The following is a 25386-nucleotide window of genomic DNA, read 5'->3' as shown; positions in this document are numbered from 1 at the left end:
TAGCTTTCTGAATGTTGAGCTTTAAGCCAACTTTTTTACTCTCCTCTTTCACTTTCATCAAGAGACTTTTTAGTTCCTCTTCACTTTCTGCCATAAGGGTGGTGTCATCTGCGTATCTGAGGTTATTGATATTTCTCCCAGCAATCTTGATTCCAGCCTGTGCTTTATCCAGCCCAGCGTTTCTCATGATGTACTCTGCATAGAAGTTAAATAAACAGGGTGACAATATACAGCCTTGACATACTCCTTTTCCTATTTGGAACCAGTCTGTTGTTCCATGTCCAGTTCTAACTGTTGCTTCCTGACCTGCATATAGGTTTCTCAAGAGGCAGGTCAGGTGGTCTGGTATTCCCATCTCTTTCAGAATTTTCCACAGTTTATTGTGATCCACACAGTCAAAGGCTTTGGCATAGTCAATAAAGCAGAAATACATGTTTTTTCTGGAACTCTCTTGCTTTTTCCTATGATCCAGCAGATGTTGGCAATTTGATCTCTGGTTCCTCTGACTTATTTAAAACCAGCTTGAACATCTGGAAGTTCACGGTTCATGTATTGTCGAAGCCTGGATTGGAGAATTTGGAGCATTGCTTTACTAGCATGTGAAATGAGTACAATTGTGCAGTAGTTCAAGAATTCTTTGGCATTGCCTTTCTTTGTTATTGGAATGGAAACTGATCTTTTCCAGTCCTGTGACCACTGCTGAGTTTCCAAATGTGCTGGCATATTGAGTGCAGTACTTTCACAGCATCATCTTTCAAGATTTGAATTAGCTCAACTGGAATTCCATCACCTCCACTAGTTGTGTTCATAGTGATGCTTCCTAAGTCCCACTTGACTTTACATTCCAGGATGTCTGGCTCTAGGTGAGTGATCGACCATCGTGATTATCTGGGTCGTGAAGATCTTTTTTGTACAGTTCTTCTGTGTATTCATGCCACCTCTTCTTAATATCTTCTGCTTCTGTTAGATCCATACATTTCTGTCCTTTATAGAGCCCGTCTTTGCATGAAATGTAACCTTGGTATCTCTAATTTTCTTGAAGAGATCACTAGTCTTTCCCATTCTGTTGTTTTCCTCTATTTCTTTACATTGATCACTGAGGAAGGCTTTCTTATCTCCTCTTGCTATTCTTTGGAACTCTGCATTCAGATGCTTATATCTTTCCTTTTCTCCTTTGCTTTTCACTTCTCTTCTTTTCACAGCTATTTGTAAGGCCTCCTCAGACAGCCATTTTGCTTTTTTTGCATTTTTTTTCCCATGGGGATAGTCTTAATCCCTGTCTCCTGTACAATGTCACAAACCTCTGTCCATATTCATCAGGCACTCTGTCTATCAGATCTAGTCCCTAAAATCTATTTCTCACTTCCACAGTATAATCATAAGGGTTAGGGTTAGGTCATACCTGAATGGTCTAGTGGTTTTCCCTACTTTCTTCAATTTCAGTCCGAATTTGGCAATAAGGAGTTCATGGTCTGAGCCACAGTCAGCTCTTGGTCTTGTTTTTGCTGACCATATAGAGCTTCTCCATCTTTGGCTGCAAATAATATAATCAGTCTGATTTTGGTGTGGACCATCTGGTGAAGTCCATGTGTAGAGTCTTCTCTTGTGTTGTTGGAAGAGGGTGTTTGCTATGACCAGTGCATTTTCTTGGAAAAACTCTATTAGCCTTTGCCCTGCTTCATTCTGAACTCCAAGGCCAAATTTGCCTGCTATTCCAGTTGTTTCCTGACTTTCTACTTTTGCATTCCAGTCCCCTATAATGAAAAGGACATCTTTTTTGGGTGTTAGCTCTAAAAGGTCTTGTAGGTCTTCGTAGAACCATTCAACTTCAGCTTCTTCAGCATTACTGGTTGGGGGATAGACTTGGATTACCGTAATATTGAATGGTTTGCCTTGGAAACGAACAGAGATCATTCGGTTGTTTTTGAGATTGCATCCAAGTACTGCATTTTGGATTCTTTTGTTGACCATGATGGCTACTCCATTTCTTCTAAGGAATTCCTGCCCACAGTAGTCGATATAATGGTCGTCTGAGTTAAATTTACCCATTCCAGTCCATCTTAGTTTGGTGATTCCTAGAATGTCGACATTCACTCTTGCCATCTCCTGTTTGACCACTTCCAATTTGCCCTGATTCATGGACCTGACATACCAGGTTCCTATGCAATATTGCTCTTTACAGCATCAGACCTTGCTTCTATCACCAGTCCCATCCACAACTGGGTAATGTTTTTGCTCTGGCTCCATCCCTTCATTCTTTTGAAGTTATTTCTCCACTGATCTCCAGTAGCATATTGGGCACCTACCCACCTGGGGAGTTCATCTTTCTGTGTCCTATCTTTTTGCCTTTTCATACTGTTCATGGAGTTCTCAAGGCAAGAATACTGAAGTGGTTTGCCATTCCCTTCTCCAGTGGACGACATTCCGTCAGACCTCTCCACCATGACCCGTCCGTTTTGGGTGGCCCCATATTTAAAAGCAGAGGCATTACTTTGCCAACAAAGGTCCGTCTAGTCAAGGCTATGGTTTTTCCAGTAGTTGTGTATGGATTTGAGAGTTGCACGGTGAAGAAAGCTGAGCGCCAAAGAATTGACGCTTTTGAACTGTGATGTTGGAGAAGACTCTTGAGAGTCCCTTGGACTGCAAGAAGATCCAACCAGTCCATCCTAAACAAGATCAGTCCTGAGTGTTCATTGGAAGGACTGATGTTGAAACTGAAACTCCAATACTTTGGCCACCTCATGCAAAGAGCTGACTCTTTGGAAAGACCCTAATGCTGGGAAGGATTGGGGGGGGGGGGAGGTGGAAAAGGGGATGACAGAGGATGAGATGGTTGAATGACATCACCGACTTGATGGACATGGGTTTGGGTAGACTCCAGGAGTTGATGATGGACTGGGAGGCCTGGTGTGCTGCAGTTCATGGGGTCACAAACAGTTGGACATGACTGAGCCTCTGAACTGAACTGAACTGAAAGAGTATTATAGAAAAGGACATTATCTTAGTGTCAGAAAAAATGCTGCTTTGGTTACATGAATTAGGTCTTAAAACTTGCAGCATTAGTGTTTATGTTTTTTAAACTCTATATCTTAAAGTATAATAATTATTTAAAACTCATAAAATTAAGAAAACATAATTTTTAGATGTATTTTTATAGTTAATTCCCCATTGAAGAATAAATTTATGTTTACCTTGTTCTTATTTGTGCCGCTATTCCTGTAGTAAAACTGAAAAATGCCCAAATCATTCATATTTGTCCTACTTCCCTGGTGGTTCAGACAGTAAGGCGTCTGCCTGCACTGCATGAGATCCAAGTTCAATCCCTGCATTGGGAAGATCCCCTAGAGGAGGAAATGGCAATCCTCCCCAGTATTCTTGCCTGGAAAATCCCATGGATGGAGGAGCCTGGCAGGCTACAGTCCACAGGGTCCAAAGTGTTGGACATGACTTTCTTTAAGATAATTCTATATTCGTTCTAATATATTTTTATGTTGTTAGACTAATCTGATAAACTAATATTTATTCTGAGATTGTAATTTAAGGTCTATTTTGCCTGGGATATAAATATCAAAGTCTATGATAAATCATTACTAAATCTGGTTGATACCAGTTCAGTTCAGTTGCATCTGACTCTTCGTGACACCATGGACTGCAGCACACCAGGCCTCCCTATCCATCACCAACTCCCAGAGTTTACTCAAACTCATGTCCATTGAGTCGGTGATGCCATCCAGCCGTGTATTATGTTAAATAACTTTTTGGAGATAGACTTTAGAAAAGAATGTTAGAGACATCTTTTTTAAAGGGGAGAATTGGGTAATTCAAAATCATTGTCCAGACCCCCCAAAACTGATCCTGTATGATTAGAGAAGAAAGAAAGGGAATGTTCTTTTTTTTTTTTTTTAAGATACCTTTTTTTATTAAAATTCAAGCTGTGTTTTCAAGCTTACTGCAGATTTCCAGCAGATGCTAGTTAATAAGAAGCCTAAGTACTTGTGCTTGTAATAGTGATCAAAGGACCATTTATGAGAAGACCAGGGGAAGTGATGGAAGTGAAGGAGGAAATGAGAAAACCCACTGTGTTTCTCTTTAGATGGAGAAATCATTCCCCATAGCAAATAGCATTTCTGAGAAATGCATTTTCCCCAATGAATATGCAGTGTAGCTCTAAGAAGTTTGCTTCTCTCTCCAAATGTATATGTTCTAAGTAAAATTAATATAGGAAAAAAATTTTTTAATTAAGTTAGTTTAGGGCTTGCCTGTTGGTCCAGTAGTTAAGAACCCACCTGCCACTGAAGGAGACACGAGTTCAATCCCTGGTCCAGAAAGATCTCACCTGCCACGAGGCAACTAAGCCTGTTCAGTAAAACTACTGAACTCCCACTCTACAGCCCCCAGGCTACAACTACTGACACTCACGTATCCTAGAGCCTGTGCTCTGCAATAAAAGAAACCACCTCAATGAAAAGCCCACGGACTGCAACTAGAGAAGCCCCTGCTCACTGCACCTAGAGAAGGCCCATGTGCAGCAATGAAGACATAACACAGTGAAAGATAAATAAATAAATTAAGATAAATGTTTAAAAAATTGTTACTTTGAAAGGATGGGTATTAAATTCCAGTCATTTACTTTTGCTCCATCGTACCAACAATCATGCTAATATATGAAAATCACTAGTTCTCTGAAGCTATGAAGTGTTACAATACAAATTAAGTACTATTATTGTTATCAAATGAGTATTATCATTACTAATATCCAAATGAAGGGCAGTCTTCAAATACAAAGCAAAGCTTTGTATTTTAAGAGGGACAACATCTAATGTATGATATGAAAGAAAATTGATGGTGTAAAATGTGCTTTACAGATGAGTAGAAACCCTACAAGTTCCTGATCATCCTGACTGGAAGGAAAGCTCTGACTAGAGTGTGCTCTACATCACTCCTTGTCTAGTTCCTTTAGAATATGGAACCCAAAATCATGTCAGATATTAAGGAAGTATTCAATACGGTTAGTACTGAAAATAGAATTACTTGTTATGTTTGTAAGGCCTCAAACAGCATCTCAACTTATTGAACTGAAGGCAATGAATGAAGTAAACCACTACATCATTAATGGTAGCAACTTTTACATTGTTTATTTGTTTATCCTCTCTTTTTAAAGAAAGGATTCTTTTAAACCATAATTATAAATCATATGGCATATTTTTGGAGTGAGAGTTTGAACTTTGACTCGATAAGCTGAGGAATGGACAAGAACCCAAGAGAGTAGAAATCTGTTCAAATCAGTGCCTGGGATAATTCAGATGGATTTCATCAAGATTTCTAGTCCAACTGTTAAAAAAAAAACAAAAACTACTCTCTCTTTTTCTTCTTGGAAATTTTACCAAACTTCCCACAACAAAACAGGCAACATTTAGTGACCAGGAATATAATAGTTGCCACACAAGCTAGCAGGAAGCCAATCACATCCAAAGAGTGGTGCTGGTACCAGGTGAGGTCGTGAAAGGCTGGTCGAAGATGTTTGGCTCCTTTGTGATGCATGATAAACTCAATCCAGAAGACTGCTCGTTTGAGGGGCTTCACCGGTGTATCATGGTGAATTCTTGATAACTCCATAGCATTCTCTTTATAGCTAAGGATTGAATATATAGATAGCCACTTGAAAATTTTGTTAACGACATGATATACCTAAAATTGTTATATACTATTAAAAGTATATTACATAATTATAAATATATTATGTCATAAATGATATCACCAAGAGCACAGAATATACATGAAAGGTTTTTTTTTACTCTTGAGATATTTCTAGATATGGTAGTTTATTAACTGAAATTTGTTGGATATTTCACAGTCTATAATAATTGGAGGTAGGGGAGAATTTCTAACTGGAAGTAGCATTTTAAAGATTCATAAAGAGGAATGTAGAATATGTAATTTGAGAATACAGAATTTTTATCTCTTTTGCTGAATGTGGTGCTGGGAACATAATAGTGACAGAAGCAGCATTTAAGGGGCAGAGCTATGAGAAAATAACTCTTCCTGTACTCCTCTTCCCTCTCCCCGGTTCAGTATTAGTGCTAAAAGAAGCTAGTTTTCAACAGCAGCAGGGAAGATTTCAGTCTGAGATTTTCATGGCCCTGACATTCCAGATGAAAACAAGAAGCTTGATCCTCTGGGCAAGAAGTAGGAGCTGAGAGTAAGTTGATGGTATGTCAATGCTACTCTTCTCAATTTGTCCCACCCTCTTCTTCCCCTGCTGAGTCCACAATACCATCCTCTCCACATCTGTGTCTCTATTCCTCCCCTGTAAACAGGTTCATCAGTACCATTTTTCTAGATTCTGTATATATGAATTAATACATTTGTTTTTCTCTTTCTGAGTTCTTTCTCTCTGTAAAATAGGCTCTAGGTTTAGGATTTTTAATGGCTCACTTAGAGGAAGTATTCCTTTGAGTTTGTGAAGGAGATGGAGGAAGAAGGTTATTCTCCCACACTGAAGTGCAATTATCATTGATAGAGAGTACAGAACATTAAACTGTAGAAAAAATAATGAAATATATGTAGAAAGTTCTGAGAAACAGAATTGTGAGCCAAAATAAAAAAGTATGCAAAACCCTGTAACCATTTGGTAAAAAAAAAAAGACAGGTCTTTCTTAATATACAAGGATTTAATGAATAAGTACCTCTAGATATATCTCAGGAAAACAAGGAAAAAACAATAGCTCTGAGACACAGAAAAAAAAAAATTTGTCAGATAAAAAATTAATAAAAACAAATCATTCAGGAATAAATATACCAAACATGCTGTGCAAAGTGGCTTCAGTTGTGTCTAACTCTTGCAACCCCATGGACTGTAGGTCTCCAGGCTCCTCTGTCCATGGAATTCTCTAGGTAAGAATACTGAAGTAGGTGGCCATTTTCTTCTCCAGGAGATCTTCCTAACCTAAGGATCGAACCTCTCCTGTATTGCAGGCAGATTCTTTACCATCTGAGCCACCAGAGAAGTCCCAAAATGTAGCCTGGTCCCATTTTTATACATTTTTTCTTTTCTATTTATAAATTAGCACAAAGAAATATCTGAAGTAATATTTCTATACTGGTAATAGGTTATAGATGCCTGAAGAGAGCTATATGATCTTTTTCAACTTTATTTCTCTATATTTCTGTCACATTGCCTAAATTCTTTATAGTAGTAATATCTGTAATTTTAAAGACATAATAAATGGCTTCCCAGGTGGCTCAGTGGTAAAGAATATGCCTGCCAATGCAGGAGATGTGGGTTGGATCCCTGCGTCAGGAAGATCCCCTGGATTATATAGGTTTTTATATATAAAAACCTTCATTTCCCCTGGAGAAGGAAATGGCAACTCACTCCAGTATTCTTGCCTGTAGAATCCCACGGACAGAGGAGACTGGTGGACTAAAGTCAATGAGGTTGCAAAAGAGCCGACATGACTTAGCACTGAGCATGCACATGACCAAAAAATAATATTAGCAAAAGTATGTGTGACTCTTTAAAAATAGTTTGCTGCTGCAGCTGCTAATTTGCTTCAGTCATGTCCGACTCTGTGTGACCCCATAGACAGCAGCCCACCAGGCTCCCCTGTCCCTGGGATTCTCCAGGCAAGAACACTGGAGTGGGTTGCCATTTCCTTCTCCAATGCATGAAAGTGAAAAGTGAAAGTGAAGTCGCTCAGTGGGGTCCAACTCCTAGCGACCCCATGGACTGCAGCCTACCAGGCTCCTCTGTCCATGGGATTTTCCAGGCAAGAGTACTGGAGTGGGGTGCCATTTAAATAAATTTAGCATTTCTTTGAGGATGAAATCTATTCTCCAGTAACAATAGGTAAATATTTTCATAGAATTTGAGAAGTATATGACAATAATTTATTTGATGTTAGATATGTCCTGGTGATTATATAAAAGTATTGAATTAAACTGAATGAAACAATTACTCCTTTTAAAGTACCAATGTTTCTCAGAAAACGGTATACTTTATACTCACCTAGGGTTGTTAATAACTGCCTTCAAAGCGTTAAGCAGATCGGAACTCGTCATTCTCTGCAAGTCTAATTCAATAGCCGCTCCTTTGGCTTTAACACGAGCAACATTGCCATACTGATCACCAAACAGGGGGATTCCCACCATAGGGACCCCATGGTAGATAGCTTCATAGACACCATTGGTTCCACAGTGAGTGATAAAAGCTCTGGTTTTGGGATGACCTAAAAAAAAATAAATAAATCAGTATTCTAAATTGAAAGAGTTTTAGAAACAGAAAGCCATAACATCTTTATAAATAATTAATTCAGTTAGATGGCATCTTCTATATGATTGTGTACAATGAAGCCATATATAGATTCCTATAGGTGCTAAAGAAAGTAGCAATTGATTATTCCAGGCTAAGCAGCAATTAGTGATTCCAGCAAGTGAATCATTCCATAAACCTCTGAAAAATTTGTGCAGAGTTAAATGATAGAGAGTACCTGCCATTGGACAAGTAATTGGGATGATGATGCTTTAATAAACAGGATCGAGGGATTTAAGAAAAAATGCTTCTGTGAATGGAACATGGGAGAAGAGATATGCAGGGTTTCAATTTGAGAATGTTGGCAGCTCAGGATAGAAAGATAGACCAAGGAAAGTTCATTAAGTACCTGTTTAAGAAAACAGAATTGTGCATGTAATTTTATAGTAATCTGGAGCCATTTGTAATATGCTAGATGATGAAATGGTTTACCAGATTTTCTTCCCCCTAAATAGTTACTGCAGGGAAAGTGCAGAGAGGCGGATGGATACAGAGGAGAAAATGCATACAGAGTCAGGAAGGTGTTGCCATATTCTATACAAAAAGTAATGAGAACAGCAAAAGAGACACTGATGTATAGAACAGTCTTATGGACTCTGTGAGAGAGGGAGAGGGTGGGAAGATTTGGGAGAATGGCATTGAAACATGTAAAATATCATGTGTGAAACGAGTTGCCAGTCCAGGTTCGATGCACGATACTGGATGCTTGGGGCTGGTGCACTGGGACGACCCAGAGGGATGGAATGGGGAGGAAGGAGGGAGGAGGGTTCAGGATGGGGAACACATGTATACCTGTGGCGGATTCATTTTGATATTTGGCAAAACTAATACAATTATGTAAAGTTTAAAAAAAAAAAAAAAAAAAAAAAGGTAATGAGAGCCTTATCTAAAAGTACTTTCCTTTACCCTGATTCTGAAGAGGCAGAGATTATATCATAAGTGGAAGAATTATAAAATCCATATTTATGTTAGAGCTTGAAAAATATTCTATCCTTGACCAAAGTCTAGTCAGGCTCCTCTGAACTCTCTTCTCAACTAGGTCCTGGTTTGGGGGTTTCTTTTTTATCTCTGCGTTACCTAATTTTAGCAAGCATCCTATGAAGTCAGTTTCCCTAGACTCTTGAAGCCTTGATATTTGATCACCTCTCTGATTGTTGATTCATCCTTCACCATCCCCCTATTTGATACTTGATCACTCTGGCCTGCCTTCAGCAAGAATCTGATTCAGTTGTTTTTGCCAGAATGCCCCCCTTGTCTGAGATGCTTACTCTTATTAATTTTTCATCTAATGACCATCCACTCTGTACTTTGTCTATAAATTTTCCACTTTTCCTTTTTGACTCAGATTGAGTCCAATCTCTGATTTGCTGTGAAAGTCTATTGCAGTAGTATTCATTCTGATGGTCTTGGATAAAGTGTTCTTTACAGTCTTTTGGGGCTTCCAGTCTTTTGGGGCTTTTTTTGATAGCTCAATTCTTGGTAAAGAATCTACTTGCAATGCAGGAGACCCTAGTGCAATCCCTGGGTTGAGAAGATCCCCTGGAGAAGGGAAAGGCTACCTACTCCAGTATTCTGGCCAGGAGAATTCCGTGGACTGTATAGTCCACGGGGTAGTAAAGAGTCGGACACAACTGAGCAACTTGCACTGCACTTCACTTCAGTTTAGTCTTTAACAAGTGTCATGGATAGTTTTTTCTTTAACAAACTCTAGAAGAAATGTAAAGAAGCCATCAAGGTTTTTATTTCTTATTTTGAATACAAATTTTTTGGATTTATTTGTTATTGAGTAATTATTCAGATTATCCCTTATTTATTTCTGTTTAATTTTCTTCTCTTTGGTCTTACCAAGAAGATCATTCTGTGGAATCCATTCATATATCCGGGTATTGGCTCCTAAATTTTCTGGTTTCTTTCCTCCATATTTCCACAGAACCTGTTAAGGCAAGTGTCTTTACTTCATCTGAAGATTTTTAGAACCATATCTTGTCAGAAGGAGGCAGTTAACTTAGAATTAATCAGGTTTAATGCCTCCAGGTATTACACAAGCAATGAGGCCTTAGTGATTAAGTAATGAATGTTTTTAAACCATTGACATTACAATCATATTTTCAAATGCTTACAATAATCCTGATCTATATACTAACAGGTTAATTCTCACTTAAAAGATGAAGGAAAAAAGGACAATCTTTACCTGAAACAATTATGTATTGGCATTACTAGGTTATTCTGGTAAAAGGGATTTCGCAACAAAATTTTCAGAGGTAAAGGGGATGGATGTTATTTACCTAAGAGCTTGTTAGCACTCAGACCTTTGTTATATACTTGGTGGTGATATAGAATCGAGTATTGTCTTTATTATAATAAAATACACATACTGATATTTATATTTTAAGGTATTATATGATTAAAACTTACATTAGGCATTACAATCCACAATGTTATGAAACCATCAGCACTATCAATATCCCAAATGTCTTCATCATCCCTACATAACTCTGTATCATTCAGCAGTAACTCCCTATTCCCTTCACTTCATAACCCCTGGTGACCTCTATTCTATTTTCTGTCTCTACAGATTTAACTACTCTGGGAATCTAAGTGGAATCATACAGTACTTTCTGATTTAACATTATTTCACTTAATGTTATGTCTCAAAGTTCATACATATTGTAACATATCAGGATTTCCTTCTTTTAAAAGGTGAATAATATTTCTTTGTGTGTATATGTCACATTTTATCCAGTCATTTCATGATTGTGAATAATGATGCTGTGACCACTGGTGTGCAAGTAGCTGTTTGAGCCCATGATTTCAATTCTTTTGGATATATAGCTAGAATTAGAATGACTGGTTTGTATGATATACCCATGTTAACTTTCTGAGAAAACACAAAATGTTTTCCGCAGCCCATGGGATTCCCTGGTAGCTCAGATGATAAAGAATCTGCCTGCAATGTGGGAAACCCAGGATAGATCCCTGGATTGCGAAGATCCCCTGGAGAAGGGAATGAAAACTCACTCCAGGATTCTTGCCTGGAGAATTCCATGGAAAGAGGAGCCTGGTGGGTTACAGTCCATGAGGCCACAAAGAGTCAAACAAGACCCTTTCCCTTTCGTATGCATCATTTTGGGCTTCTCAAGTGGCTCAACTGTTAAAGAATCCACCTGCAGTGCAGGGATGCAGATTCGATCCCTGGGTCAGGAAGATTCCCTGGAGGAGGAAATAGGAACCCACTCCAGTATTCTTCTGATATCAGTGCGCTTCCCTGAGAGCTCAGCTGGTAAAGAATCCACCTGCAATGCAGGAGACCTGGGTTCGATACCTGGTTGGGAAGATCCCCTGGAGGAGGGAAAGGCTACCCACTCCAGTGTTGTGCCCTGGAGAATTCTTTGATGAAATCTGATTTTCTTTTCTTTTATTACCTATTCCTTTTGCCTCATACCTAGGAAATCATAACATAATTTATGTGATGAAGTTTTCCCTTAGGATTTTCTTATAAATTGCTGTAATTTTACTTCTAAATTTTCATACTTTGATCCATTTTGAGGTAATTTATATATATATATATATATATATATATATATATATATATGATATGTCTTCATTCTTTTACATGTGGATATCAGAGTTTTATTAGTACAATGTGTCAAGAAGTGACTGTCCTTTTCCAATTGAATGGTCTTTCACACTTGTTGAAAATCAGTTAGCCATATATATGAAGGTTAATTCCAATTTGTCTTCTATTCCATTGGCTTATATATCTACCCTTCTAGTACCACACTGTTAATTTACTGTCGGTTTATAATGTTTCTAATTTCAATGTTTGAAAATGTGAGTCCTTTCACTTTTTTGTTTTTCAATATTGTTTGTCTATTTGTGGTTCTTGAAATTCCATATGAGGTTGTTAATTGGATATTTCATTTCTACAAAAAAGGCTGTTAAAGAGTTTTGATAGGCATTTAATAAAACTATTGATTACTTTGGATAGTGTTGACATTTTAACATGCTAAATGTTCCTATCCATGGACACAGGATGACTTTCCATGTATTTAGGCATTCTTTAATTCCTTACAATGATAATGTTTTATAGTTTTCCACATGTAAATATGTAACTTCCTTGGTCAGATTCATTCTTAAGTATTTAAATTGTTTCATTGTTCTTGTAAAGGAAGTTTTAAAATTTCACAGTCAGTTTGTTCATTGATACTGTGTGCATAATAAGCAAAACTGATTTTTGTGTGTGAATCTTGTATTCTACACTTTTGTTAAATTTGGTTTTTAGCCCTAGTAGGTACTCTTGCCTGGAAAATCCCATGGACGGAGGAGCCTGGTAGGCTGCAGTCCATGGGGTTGCTAAGAGTCAGACACAACTGAGTGACTTCACTTTCACTTTTCACCTTCACACATTGGAGAAGGAAATGGCAACCCACTCCAGTGTTCTTGCCTGGAGAATCCCAGGGACGGGGGAGCCTGGTGGGCTGCCATCTATGGGGTGGCACAGAGTTGGACATGACTGAAGCAATTTAGCAGCAGCAGCAGCAGCTTTTTGTGAATTCTTGGAGATTTTCTATGTATAGGATCATATCATCTGCAAATACACATTGTTTTACCTCTCATTCTAATGTGCATGAATGCCTTTCATTTATTTTTCTTGTGTCATTTCCATGCCGAACTTCTAGTAAAAGTTAAATAGCAGCAGTGAAAGTAGCCATTCTTGTATTTTTCCTGATCTTAGGAGGAAAGCTTTCAGGTTCCATCATTGAGCTTGATACTAGATTTTTTTTTTTTTTAATACTCTGTATCATGCTGAAGGCTTTTTTCACTCTTCCTAGTTTCTTAAGAATTTTTACCATGAAAGAAATTGGATTTTGTCAGCTTTATTTAATGTGTAGCTTGTAATGATTGTTTTGTTTTGTTTTGTTTTCCCTTGTTATTAAATGTCACTTAACTCTTTAACTGTCGCTTGCATCTTCTGAAAAATGTGTTACTATAAAAATCACACATTTCCAGTCATGCATAACATGTCTACAACCCAAATAACATTAAATTAATTAACTTTTTAAAAATTGTACAAATTTTAAGGGTTATTTTCCATTTATAGTTGTCAGAAAGTATTGGCTATGTTTCTCATGTTGTACAATACATCCCTGAGCCTATCTTATAGCCAATATTTTGTGCTTCCTACTCCCCTATGCATATATTACCCTTCTGCCCTTTCCCACTGGTAGCCACTATTTTCTTCTCTATAACTGTGAGTCTGATCAGTACACTCATATCAAGTTATTATACTGATTGATTTACTTTTGCTTAACCATCCTCATATAAGGAAATTAAACACCATTTCATTATGGTGAATACTCTTTTTCAATATTCTACTGGATTTGATCTGCAAATATTTTCTTGAGTATTTTAATATTTATGTTTAAAACTGATCATGGTCTATAATTTTATGTTTTGTGATGTGTCTATGTGGCTTTTGTATCAGGGTGAATCTGGTCTCATAGAATTATTTAGTGTTCCCTTAAAATTTTTTGAAAATTTGGAAATGATTAGTTTATTTTATTGTTTACAAGTCTGGTAGACTTTACTAGTGATATGATCTCTCCTGGATTTTTCCTCTAGGAGAGATTTTTTTATTATAATTGATAATTCAATCTCTTAATTTGATATGTCTGTTGAAATAATCTATTTCTTTTTTTTTTTTTGTCAGACTCACAGATATATTGAAGAAACTAGTGGTTACCAGTGGGGAAGGGAAGAAGGGTAATATAAGCCTAGGGGAGTAGGAAGCACAAAATATTGAGTATAAGAGAAGCTCAAGGATGTATTGTACAACATGAGGAACATAGCCAATAGTTTGTGGTAACTATAAATAGAAATTAACCCTTAAAATTTGTATAATTTTTAAAAAATAATTTAATGATTCTTGGGTCATAGACATGCAATTATAGATGACTGGAAATGCGTGATTTTTATACAACACATTTTTCAGAAGGTACAAAAGATAGTTAAAGAGTTAAATAACATTCAATAAAAATGGAAGAGAAATTTTTAAATTCTTATAATAAAAACATTGCTAAAGTCTTTTTAAAAAGAAGTGTATAATTTGACATTTATAGATTTTTATGGTGCAAATTTGCATAACACATTTCACTGGGAATATTTTAGGTGTATTTCAGGTGTAATTGAATAGGACATGTTCAATTGTCACATTCTGATTCAACCATTTTGTCAGATTTCTACTAAGACAGTAAAAGCAGATGTGGTAATAAAAACATAATATTGAGAGTTAGTACTATTATGTAAATGAATAATCAAAGTAATTCAATATTTGCTGTAAAAAATAAATTATTATAAATAAGACCAAAAAATCACCTTAAGTAAATTGAGTTTTTTAAGATATTTATCCATGACCTCTAGTTCGTCTAATTTTGTTGTGCAATTTTTATATCACTTTTTTCCTCGAGTTTTGTTGTGATATAACTGACATAACTGCACTGTGTAAGCTTAAGTTGTACAGCATAATGATTCAACTTACATATATTAGGAAATGACTGTCACAATAAGCTTAGTGAACATCTATCAGCTTATATATGCATAAAATTAAATAGAAAAAAAATCCTGAGATGAGAAATCAGGAAGTTATTCTCCTGAAAATTTCTGTGTATAACATACAGCAGCATTAGCTAAATTTATGATGTATATTGCATCCTGGTGTTTATCTTATAACTGGAAGTTTGAACCTACTAACTACCTTCCTTCTATTGCCCCTTCCCCAATCGCATGCTTCTGGTAACCAAAAATCTGATCTGTTTTTCTATGAATTTCTTTAATTTTTTTTTGTTTTGAAGTATAATTGATCTACAACACTATATTAGTTTCTGTTAGACCACATAGTGATTTGATATTTCTATACATTTCAAAGTAATCATCATGATAGATGTAGTTACAACATGTAAAGATATCACATAGTCATTCCCCACACTGTACTTGGCAAAATACATACAAATATATGTAAAATATATGATTATCTTAAGTTGCGGATCTCTTAAGTGCAAATGCATTTTAAGAACCTTGTGTTTTTACTCCTCCCACCACACTTAGTGTTTTTGATATCATATTTTAAGCCTTCTTATTTTATATATCCCTTAACTACTTATTATGAGTATACTTGATTGTACTACTTTTGTCTTTTAACCTTCCTTCTAGCCTTATACCTTGCTGATTTACTAGCACTGTGGTATATTTCTCTTCACCAATGAAATTTTTCCTTTTGTAATTTTCGTATTTCCAGTTTTGACCTTTTCTTTCTCACTTAAAGAAGTTCCTTTAACATTTCTGTAAACCTGGTTTGGTGGCTCCAATCTCCTTTAGTTTCTGCTTGCTTGCAAAGTTTTGGTCTCACCATCGAATCTGAATGTGAACCTTTCTATATAGATTATTCTTGGTAGTAGGCTTTTCCTTTTATCATTTTAAATATGTCAAGTTACTCCATTCTGGCCTTTACAGTTTCTTCTGAAATATCAGCTGTTGTCTTAAGGGAGTTTCCTTGTACATAACTTGTTTCTTTTCCCTTGCTGCTTTAAATTTTTTTTTCTTTATATTTATTTTCTTTTCCATTTTAATTGCAATGTGTCTTAATGTGGTCCTTTTTGAATTGGTCCTGTTTGAGATTGTCTGTGCTTCCAACAATTGGATGCTTATTTCCTTTTGCAGGTTAGTTATTATATCTTCAAATATGTTCTTTGCCCCTTTCTCCCTCTTCTTCAGGTCCCTTATAATACTAATGCAGTGTACTTGATGCTGTCATGCAGGTCTCTTAAGCTGCCCTCATTTCTTTTTATTCTTTTTTATTTCTTTTCAGCTTCAGTGTTTTCTAGTACTTTATCTTTTTGCTCACTGACCTGTTTCTCTACATTATCTAATATACTGTTTTTTCCTTCTAGTGTATTTTTCATGTCAATTTTTATATTCTTCATCTCTATTTGATGGTGCTTCATATTTTCTCTTTGTTAAAAATTTTTAACTTCTCACTCTGTTCATCCAATCTTCCCCCAGTAATTTGAAAATCTTTACAACCATAATAATTGAACTCTCCATCAGGTAGATTGCCTGCTTCCATTCACTTAGTTCTTTTTTCTGGAGTTTTATATTGTTGTTCCACTTGATCATATTCTATCACCTCATGACACCTTACTTTCTGTTTTATTTTATATATCTTATAGTTTGGTTACACTGCTTGATCTTGGAGAAGAGACCTTTTGTAAGAGACATCCTGTGCATCCAAGCAGTGTACCCTCCTCTGGTTACCTCTTCATTTTTACAAAGCAGACAAGACAGGGTCTTGTCATTAGCTACTGGGATGCCCCTATTTGGGCTGCATGCATCCTTCTGTTATGGGTTTGAGGCAGCAGAGAGAGGGGCCCCGGGCTGAGCAGTTGAAGTCTGTCCCCTGTGGAACAATAATCCAAGATAAAGTTGATACAGGGGCAGAGAGGAGCTTAGTTCTGCTCAGGTAAAGAGTCCACATATTTTTCATTCTTGAGGTCAAGGAGACCTTTTCAATTACACATGTGCAGAAAGTCTTCTTAGGGGTCAAAAAGGGAGGGAGTGCCACCCCAGAATAGGTAGTATAAACCTTCCCACAGGCCTCTGAGATGGAATCCATCCTAGTTAAGAGATGCATGCATACACAGGGGAAGACTCTGAGTTATACCAATAAAGACTCAGAGCCAGGCAGAGCAATATCAGCCAGATGAAATTTGGAAAGAAATGATCCACAGAGTGATTTAAGCTACCACGAATCACAACTCTCTCTCTGAACCTGCCCATGTGTGTCTGTTCACATGTACTTTTCTTTTTTCTCCCAATAAACACTTCACTTGTTTCACTAATTTCTGTCTTTTTGTTGAAATTCATTTTTACAAAGCTAACAAGCCAGGGCCTTTTCACTTGCTACTGGCCCTCGCGGTCTAATGGCCTGGATTCAGTACTCTCACTGCCTAGACCTGGTTTCAATATCTGGTTAGGGAATTGACATCCTGCTTCAAGCCACTGCCTGCTAAATTTCCCTGAGATCAGATTGACTACTATGAGCCATGGGCTCCTCTGCAAGTAATACCTACTTGCCTTCGAAGTCAATGCTCTGAGTGATTGACTTCTGAGCACAGAATACCTAGGCCAAGGAGTCCAGGATTGGGCTCAACCCTTTCAGTCTTTGGGAACCACCTCTGCTAATTAGCCTACTTGGGGATATGATACTTAACAGTATTGCTTCTCCATCCTTCCTATCTATCTAATTGTAGTTCCTTCTTTATATCTTCAGGTGTAGATCTTTACAACCTGTCTTCTGCTTGTTCTCATCAATAATTGCTCTGTAAATAGGATCTATTTTAGTGTGCCTAAGGGAAAAGGTGAGCTACGGTCTTTCTAGTCTTCCGTCTGTGCCACACTGCCATTATATTCTCTTATAATCTTTTTATCTCTATAAATCCATTAGTAATCTCCCTAGGATCATTTCTAATTTTAATTTTTTGCATCAACTCTCTTTTTTCTCTTTTCCGGTTTAGCTAAATGTTTGATAATTTTGCCGACTTTTTTAAAGTACTGGCTTTTTATTTTATTGATTTTCCCTGTTTTATTTTTAACCTATTTTTGTTTGTTTATCTCTGATCTAATAATCATTACTTCTTTGCTTTGGCTATACATTGGTTCAGCTAGCCTTCTTTTTAGAGTTCTTTAAAGTATAATCTTAGATTGCTTGTTTTAGATCTTTCCTCTGTTTCAGTGTAGTCACATAAAGCTATAAGAGCTTCCCCGATGGCTCAATGGTAAAGAATCTGCCTGTCAATGCAGTAGACATGGGTTCAGTCCTTGAGTTGGGAAGATACCCTGGAGTAGGAAACAGTAACCCACTCCAGTATTCTTGCCTGAAAAATCCCATAAACAGAGGAGCTTAGTGAGCTATAGTCCATGGGGTTCCAAAAGAGTCAAACACTACTTAATTACTAAAATTCAAAGTCAATAATTAAAAATTTTTCTATGGCCCTGCTTTCTCACCACATATTTTTTGTCTCTTGTGTTTTCATTCATTTAAAAAGATATTTTCCAATTACTCTCATGCCTTATTCCTTGACATATTGATCCAATAGCAGAAAATAGCTCCACTTCTTTATAGATTCATCCTCTTTCTTTTACTGTTGTCATAATTTATATACTTATGCATTGTGTTCCTAATTACATAATTGTTTTTAAGCATTTATATATTAAATTTTTGAGATTTTTAAAAGTTAGATATATAGCCAGAACTACAAAAATACTAACTTTTATAATTGAATTTACTCCAATTTCACATCACTGCAGATCTTTATTTCTTCGTATAGTTTTGTGTTACTGTTTAGCAGACTTTTATTACAACCAGAAAGTTTTCCTTTTGCATTTTTTATAGGGAAAATCTAGTGTTAATGATGTTCCACAACTTTTGCTTTTCTGGGAATGTCTTAATTTGTACTTCAGTTTTGAGGACATTTTCATCATATAAAATTCTGTTAACAATTTTGTTTTTCAACGCTTTGAATTTAACAACTTACTGTCTTTCCAAGGTTTCTGATGAGAAATTGGCTGATCACTGTATTAAAGATACCATATATGTAATGAATTCTTTCTTCCTAGCTACTTTCAATATTTACTCATTATCTTTGGCTTTCAAGAAGTTGATTATAATATGTCTTAACGTAGGTTGCCTTGAGTTTATCCTACTGGAAATTCATTAAGCATCTTGGAGGTATCAATTCATTCACGCTAAGCTCTTCAGTAATGTCTGAATCTTTGCAACCTGATAGACTATAGCCTGCCAAGCTCTTCTGTCCATGGGATTCTCTAGGCAAGAATACTGGAGTGGGCTTTGTGCCCTCCTCCAGGAGATCTTCCTGATCCAGGGATCGAGCTCACAGCTCTTAAGTCTCCTGCATTGGCAGGCAGGTTCTTTACCACTAGCGCCATCTGGGAAGCTCCGTATAGATTCAAACCTTTATTAAATTGGGGCTATTTTAAGCCATTATTTATTTTAGTATGCTATCTGCTGATTTCTCTCTTTCTGGAACTCTCACAGTATATATGTTAATTCACAGGATGGATCCTCACAACTTTTAGGCTTTGTTCATTTTTCTTCTTTTCTTTTTTTTTTTTTTTTCTGTTCCTCAAACTTGATAATTTCAATTATTGTTTATTAACATTTGTCACCTTTTCTTAATATCCTTCACTTCTGTTAGGTCCATACCATTTCTGGCCTTTATTGAGCCCATCTTTGCATGAAATGTTCCCTTGGTATCTCTAATTTTTTTGAAGAGATCTCTAGTCTTTCCTATTCTGTTGTTTTCCTCTATTTCTTTGCATTGATCACTGAGGAAGGCTTTCTTATCTCTTCTTGCTATTCTTTGGAACTCTGAATTCAAATGGGTATATCTCTCCTTTTCTTCTTTACTTTTGGCTTCTCTTCTTTTCACAGCTATTTATAAGGCCTCCTCAGACAGCCATTTTGCTTTTTTGCTTTTATTTTTCTTGGGGATGGCCTTGCTCCCAGTCTCCTGTACAATGTCACAAACCTCCATGCATTTTTCATCAGGTAGTCTGTCTATCAGATCTAGTCCCTTAAATCTATTTCACACTTCAAATGTATCAGTTCAGTTCAGTTCAGTCACTCACTCGTGTCTGACTTTTTGCGACCCCATGAATTGCAGCATGCCAGGCTTCCCTGTCTATCACCAACTCCCAGAGTTCACTCAGACTTACATCCATCGAGTCAGTGATGCCATCAAATGTATAATCATTAGGAATTTGATTTAGGTCATACCTGAATGGTCTAGTGGTTTTCCCTACTTCAAATTAAGTCTGAATTTGGCAATAAAGAGTTCATGATCTGAGCCACAATCAACTCTCAGTCTTGTTTTTGCTGACTATATAGAGCTTCTCATTGGAGAAGGAGATGCCAACCCACTCCAGTATTCTTGCCTGGAGAATCCCAGGGACGGGGGAGCCTGGTGGGCTGCCATCCATGGGGTTGCACAGAGTTGGACACAACTGAAGCAACTTAGCAGAAACAGCATAGAGCTTCTCCATCTTTGGCTGCAAAGAATATAATCAATCTGATTTCAGTGTTGACCATCTGGTGATGTCCATGTGTAGAGACTTCTCTTGTGTTGTTGGAAGAAGGTGTTTGCTATGACCAGTGTGTTATCTTGGCAGAACTCTATTAGCTTTTGCCCTGCTTCATTCTGTACTCCAAGGCCAAATTTGCCTGTTAGTCCAGGCATTTCTTGACTTCCTACTTTTGCATTCCAGTCCCCAGTTAACATTTGCATTCCAGACACCCTGGAATGTGAAGTCAAGTGGGCCTTAGGAAGCATCACTACTAACAAAGCTAGTGGAGGTGATGGAATTCCAGGTGAGCTATTTCAAATCCTGAAAGATGATGCTGTGAAAGTGCTGCACTCAATATGCCAGCACATTTGGAAAACTCAGCAGTGGCCACAGGACTAGAAAAGGTCAGTTTTCATTCCAATCCCTAAGAAAGGCAATGCCAACGAATGCTCAAACTACTGCCCAATTGCACTCATCTCACACGCTAGTAAAGTAATGCTCAAGATTCTCCAAGCCAGGCTTCAACAATACGTGGACCATGAACTTCCACATGTTCAAGCTGGTTTTAGAAAAGGCAGAGGAACCAGAGATCAAATTGCCAACATCTGCTGGATCATGGAAAAAGGAAGAGTTCCAGAAAAATATCTATTTCTGCTTTGTTGACTATGCCAAAGCCTCTGACTGTGTGGATCACAATAAAAATGTGGAAAATTCTTCAAGAGGTGGGAATACCAGACCACCTGACCTGTCTCTTGAGAAAACTGTATGCAGGGCAGGAAGCAACAGTTGGAACTGGACTTGGAACAGATTGGTTCCAAATAGGAAAAGGAGTATGTCAAGGCTGTATATTGTTACCCTGCTTATTTAACTTATACGCAGAGTACATCATGAGAAATGCTTGGCTGTATGAAGCCCAAGCTGGAGTCAAGATTCCTGGGAGAAATATCAATAATCTCAGATATGTAGATGACACCACGCTTATGGCAGAAAGTGAAGAAGAACTAAAAAGCCTCTTGATGAAAGTGAAAAAGGAGAGTGAAAAAGTTGGCTTAAAGCTCAACATTCAGAAAGCTAAGACCATGGCATCCAGTCCCATCACTTCATGGTAAATAGATGGAGAAACAGTGGAAACTGTGGCAGACTTTATTTTGGGGGGCTCCAAAATTACTTCAGATGGTGACTGCAGCCATGAAATTAAAAGATGCTTGCTCCCTGGAAGGAAAGTTATGACAAACCTAGACAGCAGATTAAAAAGCAGAGACATTACATTGCCAACAAAGGTCCATCTAGTCAAAGCTATAGTTTTTCCAGTGGTCATGTATGGATGTGAGAGTTGGACTATAAAGAAAGCTGAACACCAAAGAATTGATGCTTTTGAACTGTGGTGTTGGAGAAGACTCTTGCAAGTCCCTTGGACTGCAAGGAGATCCAACCAGTCCATCCTAAAGGAAATCAGTCCTGAGTGTTCATTGGAAGGACTGATGTCTAAGCTGAAACTCCAATACTTTGGCTACCTGATGTGAAGAGCAAACTCATTTGATAAGACCCTGATGCTGGGAAAGAAGAAGGCAGGAGGGGAAGGGAATAACAGAGGATGAGATGGTTGGATGGCATCACCAACTCAATGGACATGAGTTTGAGTAAACCCTGGGAGTTGGTGATAGACAGGGAGGCCTGGCATGCTGCAGTCCATGGGGTCACAAAGAGTCAGACACAATTGAGCAACTGAACTGAACTGAGCTGAACATTTGCTGATGCTTTTGACTCATGTCTGATTTAGAACCCCTTCCGTGGATTTTTCACTTTAGTTATTGTAACTGTGAGCTCTATAATTTCTTTTTGAAATTATATGAGAAAAAAATAATTTCTTTCTCATTGCCAGTATTTCCTTTTGTCTCTGTATCATTTTCTTCTCTTTATCATTGTCTTCCTTTGTTTCTTTGTCCATCTTTAGGACAGAGTTTTTAAAGTATTTGTTTCTAGTAATTCCAAAATCTAGCATCCCTCAGAAATTGTTTTTCTCAATTTATTTTATTCCTTTTTTTTCCCCCTTCATTCCTTTGATTGGGCTATACTTTCATCTAACTTTCTATGTATTGTGATATTGGTTGAGATGTGTGCATTGGATTTTTAAACACGATTCTAACTCTGGAAATCTGATTTGCCCCTTTGATAGGGTTTGCTTTGTGTATTTGTTTGTTTGACTGTTGAAGCATTTTTCTTTGCCAGGAAACAGCTTGAAGTTAAAGGTTTAGGCCTTCTAGATATTTTATGAATCATTATCTTTTCATGGACCTGCACATAGCTTTCTAAATTCCACTGTGAGGTTGTTTTTCGATGGCCTAATTCAATGACTTGCTCCAAAGTGGACAAAAATGGGAAATTGAAAAAAATAAGCTTATCCTTTAAAGTTCCTGGAAATTGCATCTTATAATGAAGGTTGAAATGACTGTGGTCAACTTTTGTGCCTCACCTCAATTATCACAGGCAGTAGTCAGCAATTAAATTGCAAACACACAGTATTTGGAGGTTAAAGTCTATTGCCTCTCATGGTGCCACAAATTACACCAGGAATACAGGCATGTTGGCTAATGTGAGGCTGGGTGATTTCCACCCAGTCTTTCCACTGTGAGTTGCAAGTACTTAGAGTCCAGAGTTCAAATATGATTACTTCAGATAGCTTTTGCTGGAACAATTTTGTTTATGCAGAGAGAGAGGTCTTGGTGCTTCAGATTCTGCCCTGGTTTAACCCCTAAACATTGTATATTTTAATACAATTCAATATTCTTGCGAAGATCCTTTTTTACATTAAATATTTAGAAGGTATTGCTTCCACAAAACAATTTTTGAAAGTAGTTTGGCTATGAATACAATAATTATTGTGAGCATTTGTAACTTAACATTGCAGGTAATTCTCTGTTTTCACTAAAGCTAGGGGGAAAAATGTCTTTGGGAGTTTAAGAAGAACATTATTCAGTTATAACCTAGAATAGTATCAATAAAAAGTATAATTTAGGGTAACATCATAGAGTGAACTATATAAATCTTTACTGTTTTAATATTATTAAAGTCTTCAATTATGTAAATAGAAGAATCATTGCTTAGGAGTATTCCAAGAATCTATGCTGTTACTTCAAGGGTCAACCAGGTCCTGACTGACCCAAATCCATTAATTATAAGGAAATATAGTCCCAAGGCATCCTGTGAATCAAGACTATAATTTAAAATATTATTTTAAAATATTCAAAATAAATATTTAAAATAAATATTATTTTATTCTCAATCATGGCAGTTGTAACTTGTGTATATGCCTCATATTAAGATAAAACAATACAAACAACAAAACAATGTTAGATTACATGGAAAGTTTAAAATCTAGGCACAAAGTTTACTGGTTAACAGTAGTGAATGATTCAGTATTAGCTCATTGTTTAAAGAAAATTCTGCAATATGTTTTCCTGTTAGCAATGCCAGGATAGCAATTACATATGTTGCTTTCACAGTTAATACTTTTTTAATATCTCAGTTAAATTGACAATAACAGTACCAATAACTTCTACATTTTAAAGCACACTTTTTAATTAAAGAGTTTTTCCTAGATTCTAAAATAGCTGCCCCTCCCTCAAAAAATATAAATATTTGACCTTTTGTGGAATTTGGGCAAGGGCTGATGCAATCATTTTAGAGTTTTCTTCTGTGAGGTTTTTGACCATTGATCCCAGAGTAAACACCACGACTCCATTTTTTCCAGAACTTTGAACAAACTCTTCAAACTCCTGTGAAGAAAACAGTCTTTGTTATGTGAGAGTTTAGAGTTATGAGTCACACACTTTTCTCAATGTGCCCGAACTAAGAATGATTCTATTTTTTAATGTTAACTATTTCAGAGTACAGAATATGACCTGAAATCATTGGTTAATAGGCAAATTAAGAATTATTTAAATTGGAGGTTTTCTTTTAGCACATTAGAGATGTATGTGTGTATGTCTTTACAAATTATTGACTATATGTATCTTTTGCCATTGCTGAGCTCTTTACTTGTATCATTTGATTCTGATACATGGTAACTGAAGGAATATGTATACATTTGCAGATGAGAAAGCTATCTCAGAAAGGTTAAGCAATTTGTCCAAGGCTATAGAGCTTCCCTGGAGCTCAGCTGGTAAAGAATCCACCTCCATTGCAGAAGACCCCAGTTCCACTCCTGGGTGGGAAGATATGCTGGAGAAGGGATAGGCTACCCACTCCTGTATTCTTGAGCTTCTCTGGTGGCTCAGACTTTAAAGAATCCGCCTGCAATGTGGGAGGGCTGAGTTTGGTCCCTGAGTTGGTAAGATCCTCTGGAGAAGGTAACAGTTACTCACTCCAGTATTCTGGCCTGGAGAATTCCATGGACAGAGGAGCCTGGCAGGCTACAGTCCGTGGGGTCCCAAAGAGTTAGACACAACTGAGTGACTTTCACTTTCACACAGCTGTAGGTATTACAGCCAAATTTCTAGGTTACTTCAGCATGATCAAATATGCCATTTTACTTTGAATGTGATGCTGTATGTGTCTATTATATTACTGTCATTCTCAGAGTATGCTTTATAAGAACTTCTGCATTACTTGTCCAGTCAGGAAGTTATATAGCTACCTCATTTCTAAATGTGCTGTGGAACCTTCTACCAAGAGAAAAAATAGGCAATATAAAACAAAACTGAAATTTAGAAAACAGAACAGAGTAACTGTACCAAAGTATGTCATTATATTGACTGTGCTTCAGTAGAAAATGAAAGATAAATCTTATTAGCATCCATGGCTAAATATGAGGTGAAGCACTTGAACTACTTAAGAATCAGATGTAATTCATTTGGAGCATTGTGGAGAGGGTGCTAAAAGGTAATAAAGAGAACTGAATATAGTCATTGGCTTACTCATCATTTACCATTGTACAT

The 25386-nt window shown here is 36.9% G+C and overlaps 1 protein-coding gene across 2 annotated transcripts in view; it reads right to left on the bottom strand.

Moving 5' to 3' along the window:
* Window positions 1-3917: 3917 nt before the first annotated feature.
* Window positions 3918-25386, bottom strand: part of LOC102399410 (UDP-glucuronosyltransferase 2C1) — a 36942-nt gene continuing 15473 nt past the window's right edge. The window contains exons 3-6 of one of the 2 annotated variants that reach the window (XM_006071137.3): window positions 24094-24225; window positions 10157-10244; window positions 8009-8228; window positions 3918-5632 (exon numbers count right to left, since the gene is read on the bottom strand). In XM_006071137.3, the coding sequence (XP_006071199.2) occupies window positions 5353-5632; window positions 8009-8228; window positions 10157-10244; window positions 24094-24225 (720 nt within the window). In that variant the 3' untranslated portion in view covers window positions 3918-5352. The remainder of the gene's footprint in view (window positions 5633-8008; window positions 8229-10156; window positions 10245-24093; window positions 24226-25386) is intronic. The other variant, XM_006071136.4, reaches the window with a different exon arrangement.

This window comes from Bubalus bubalis, chromosome 7 (assembly GCF_019923935.1).
Source record: "Bubalus bubalis isolate 160015118507 breed Murrah chromosome 7, NDDB_SH_1, whole genome shotgun sequence".
In the NCBI taxonomy this organism is placed as follows: domain Eukaryota; kingdom Metazoa; phylum Chordata; class Mammalia; order Artiodactyla; family Bovidae; genus Bubalus; species Bubalus bubalis.
This window is presented reverse-complemented; position numbering and strand designations above follow the sequence as displayed.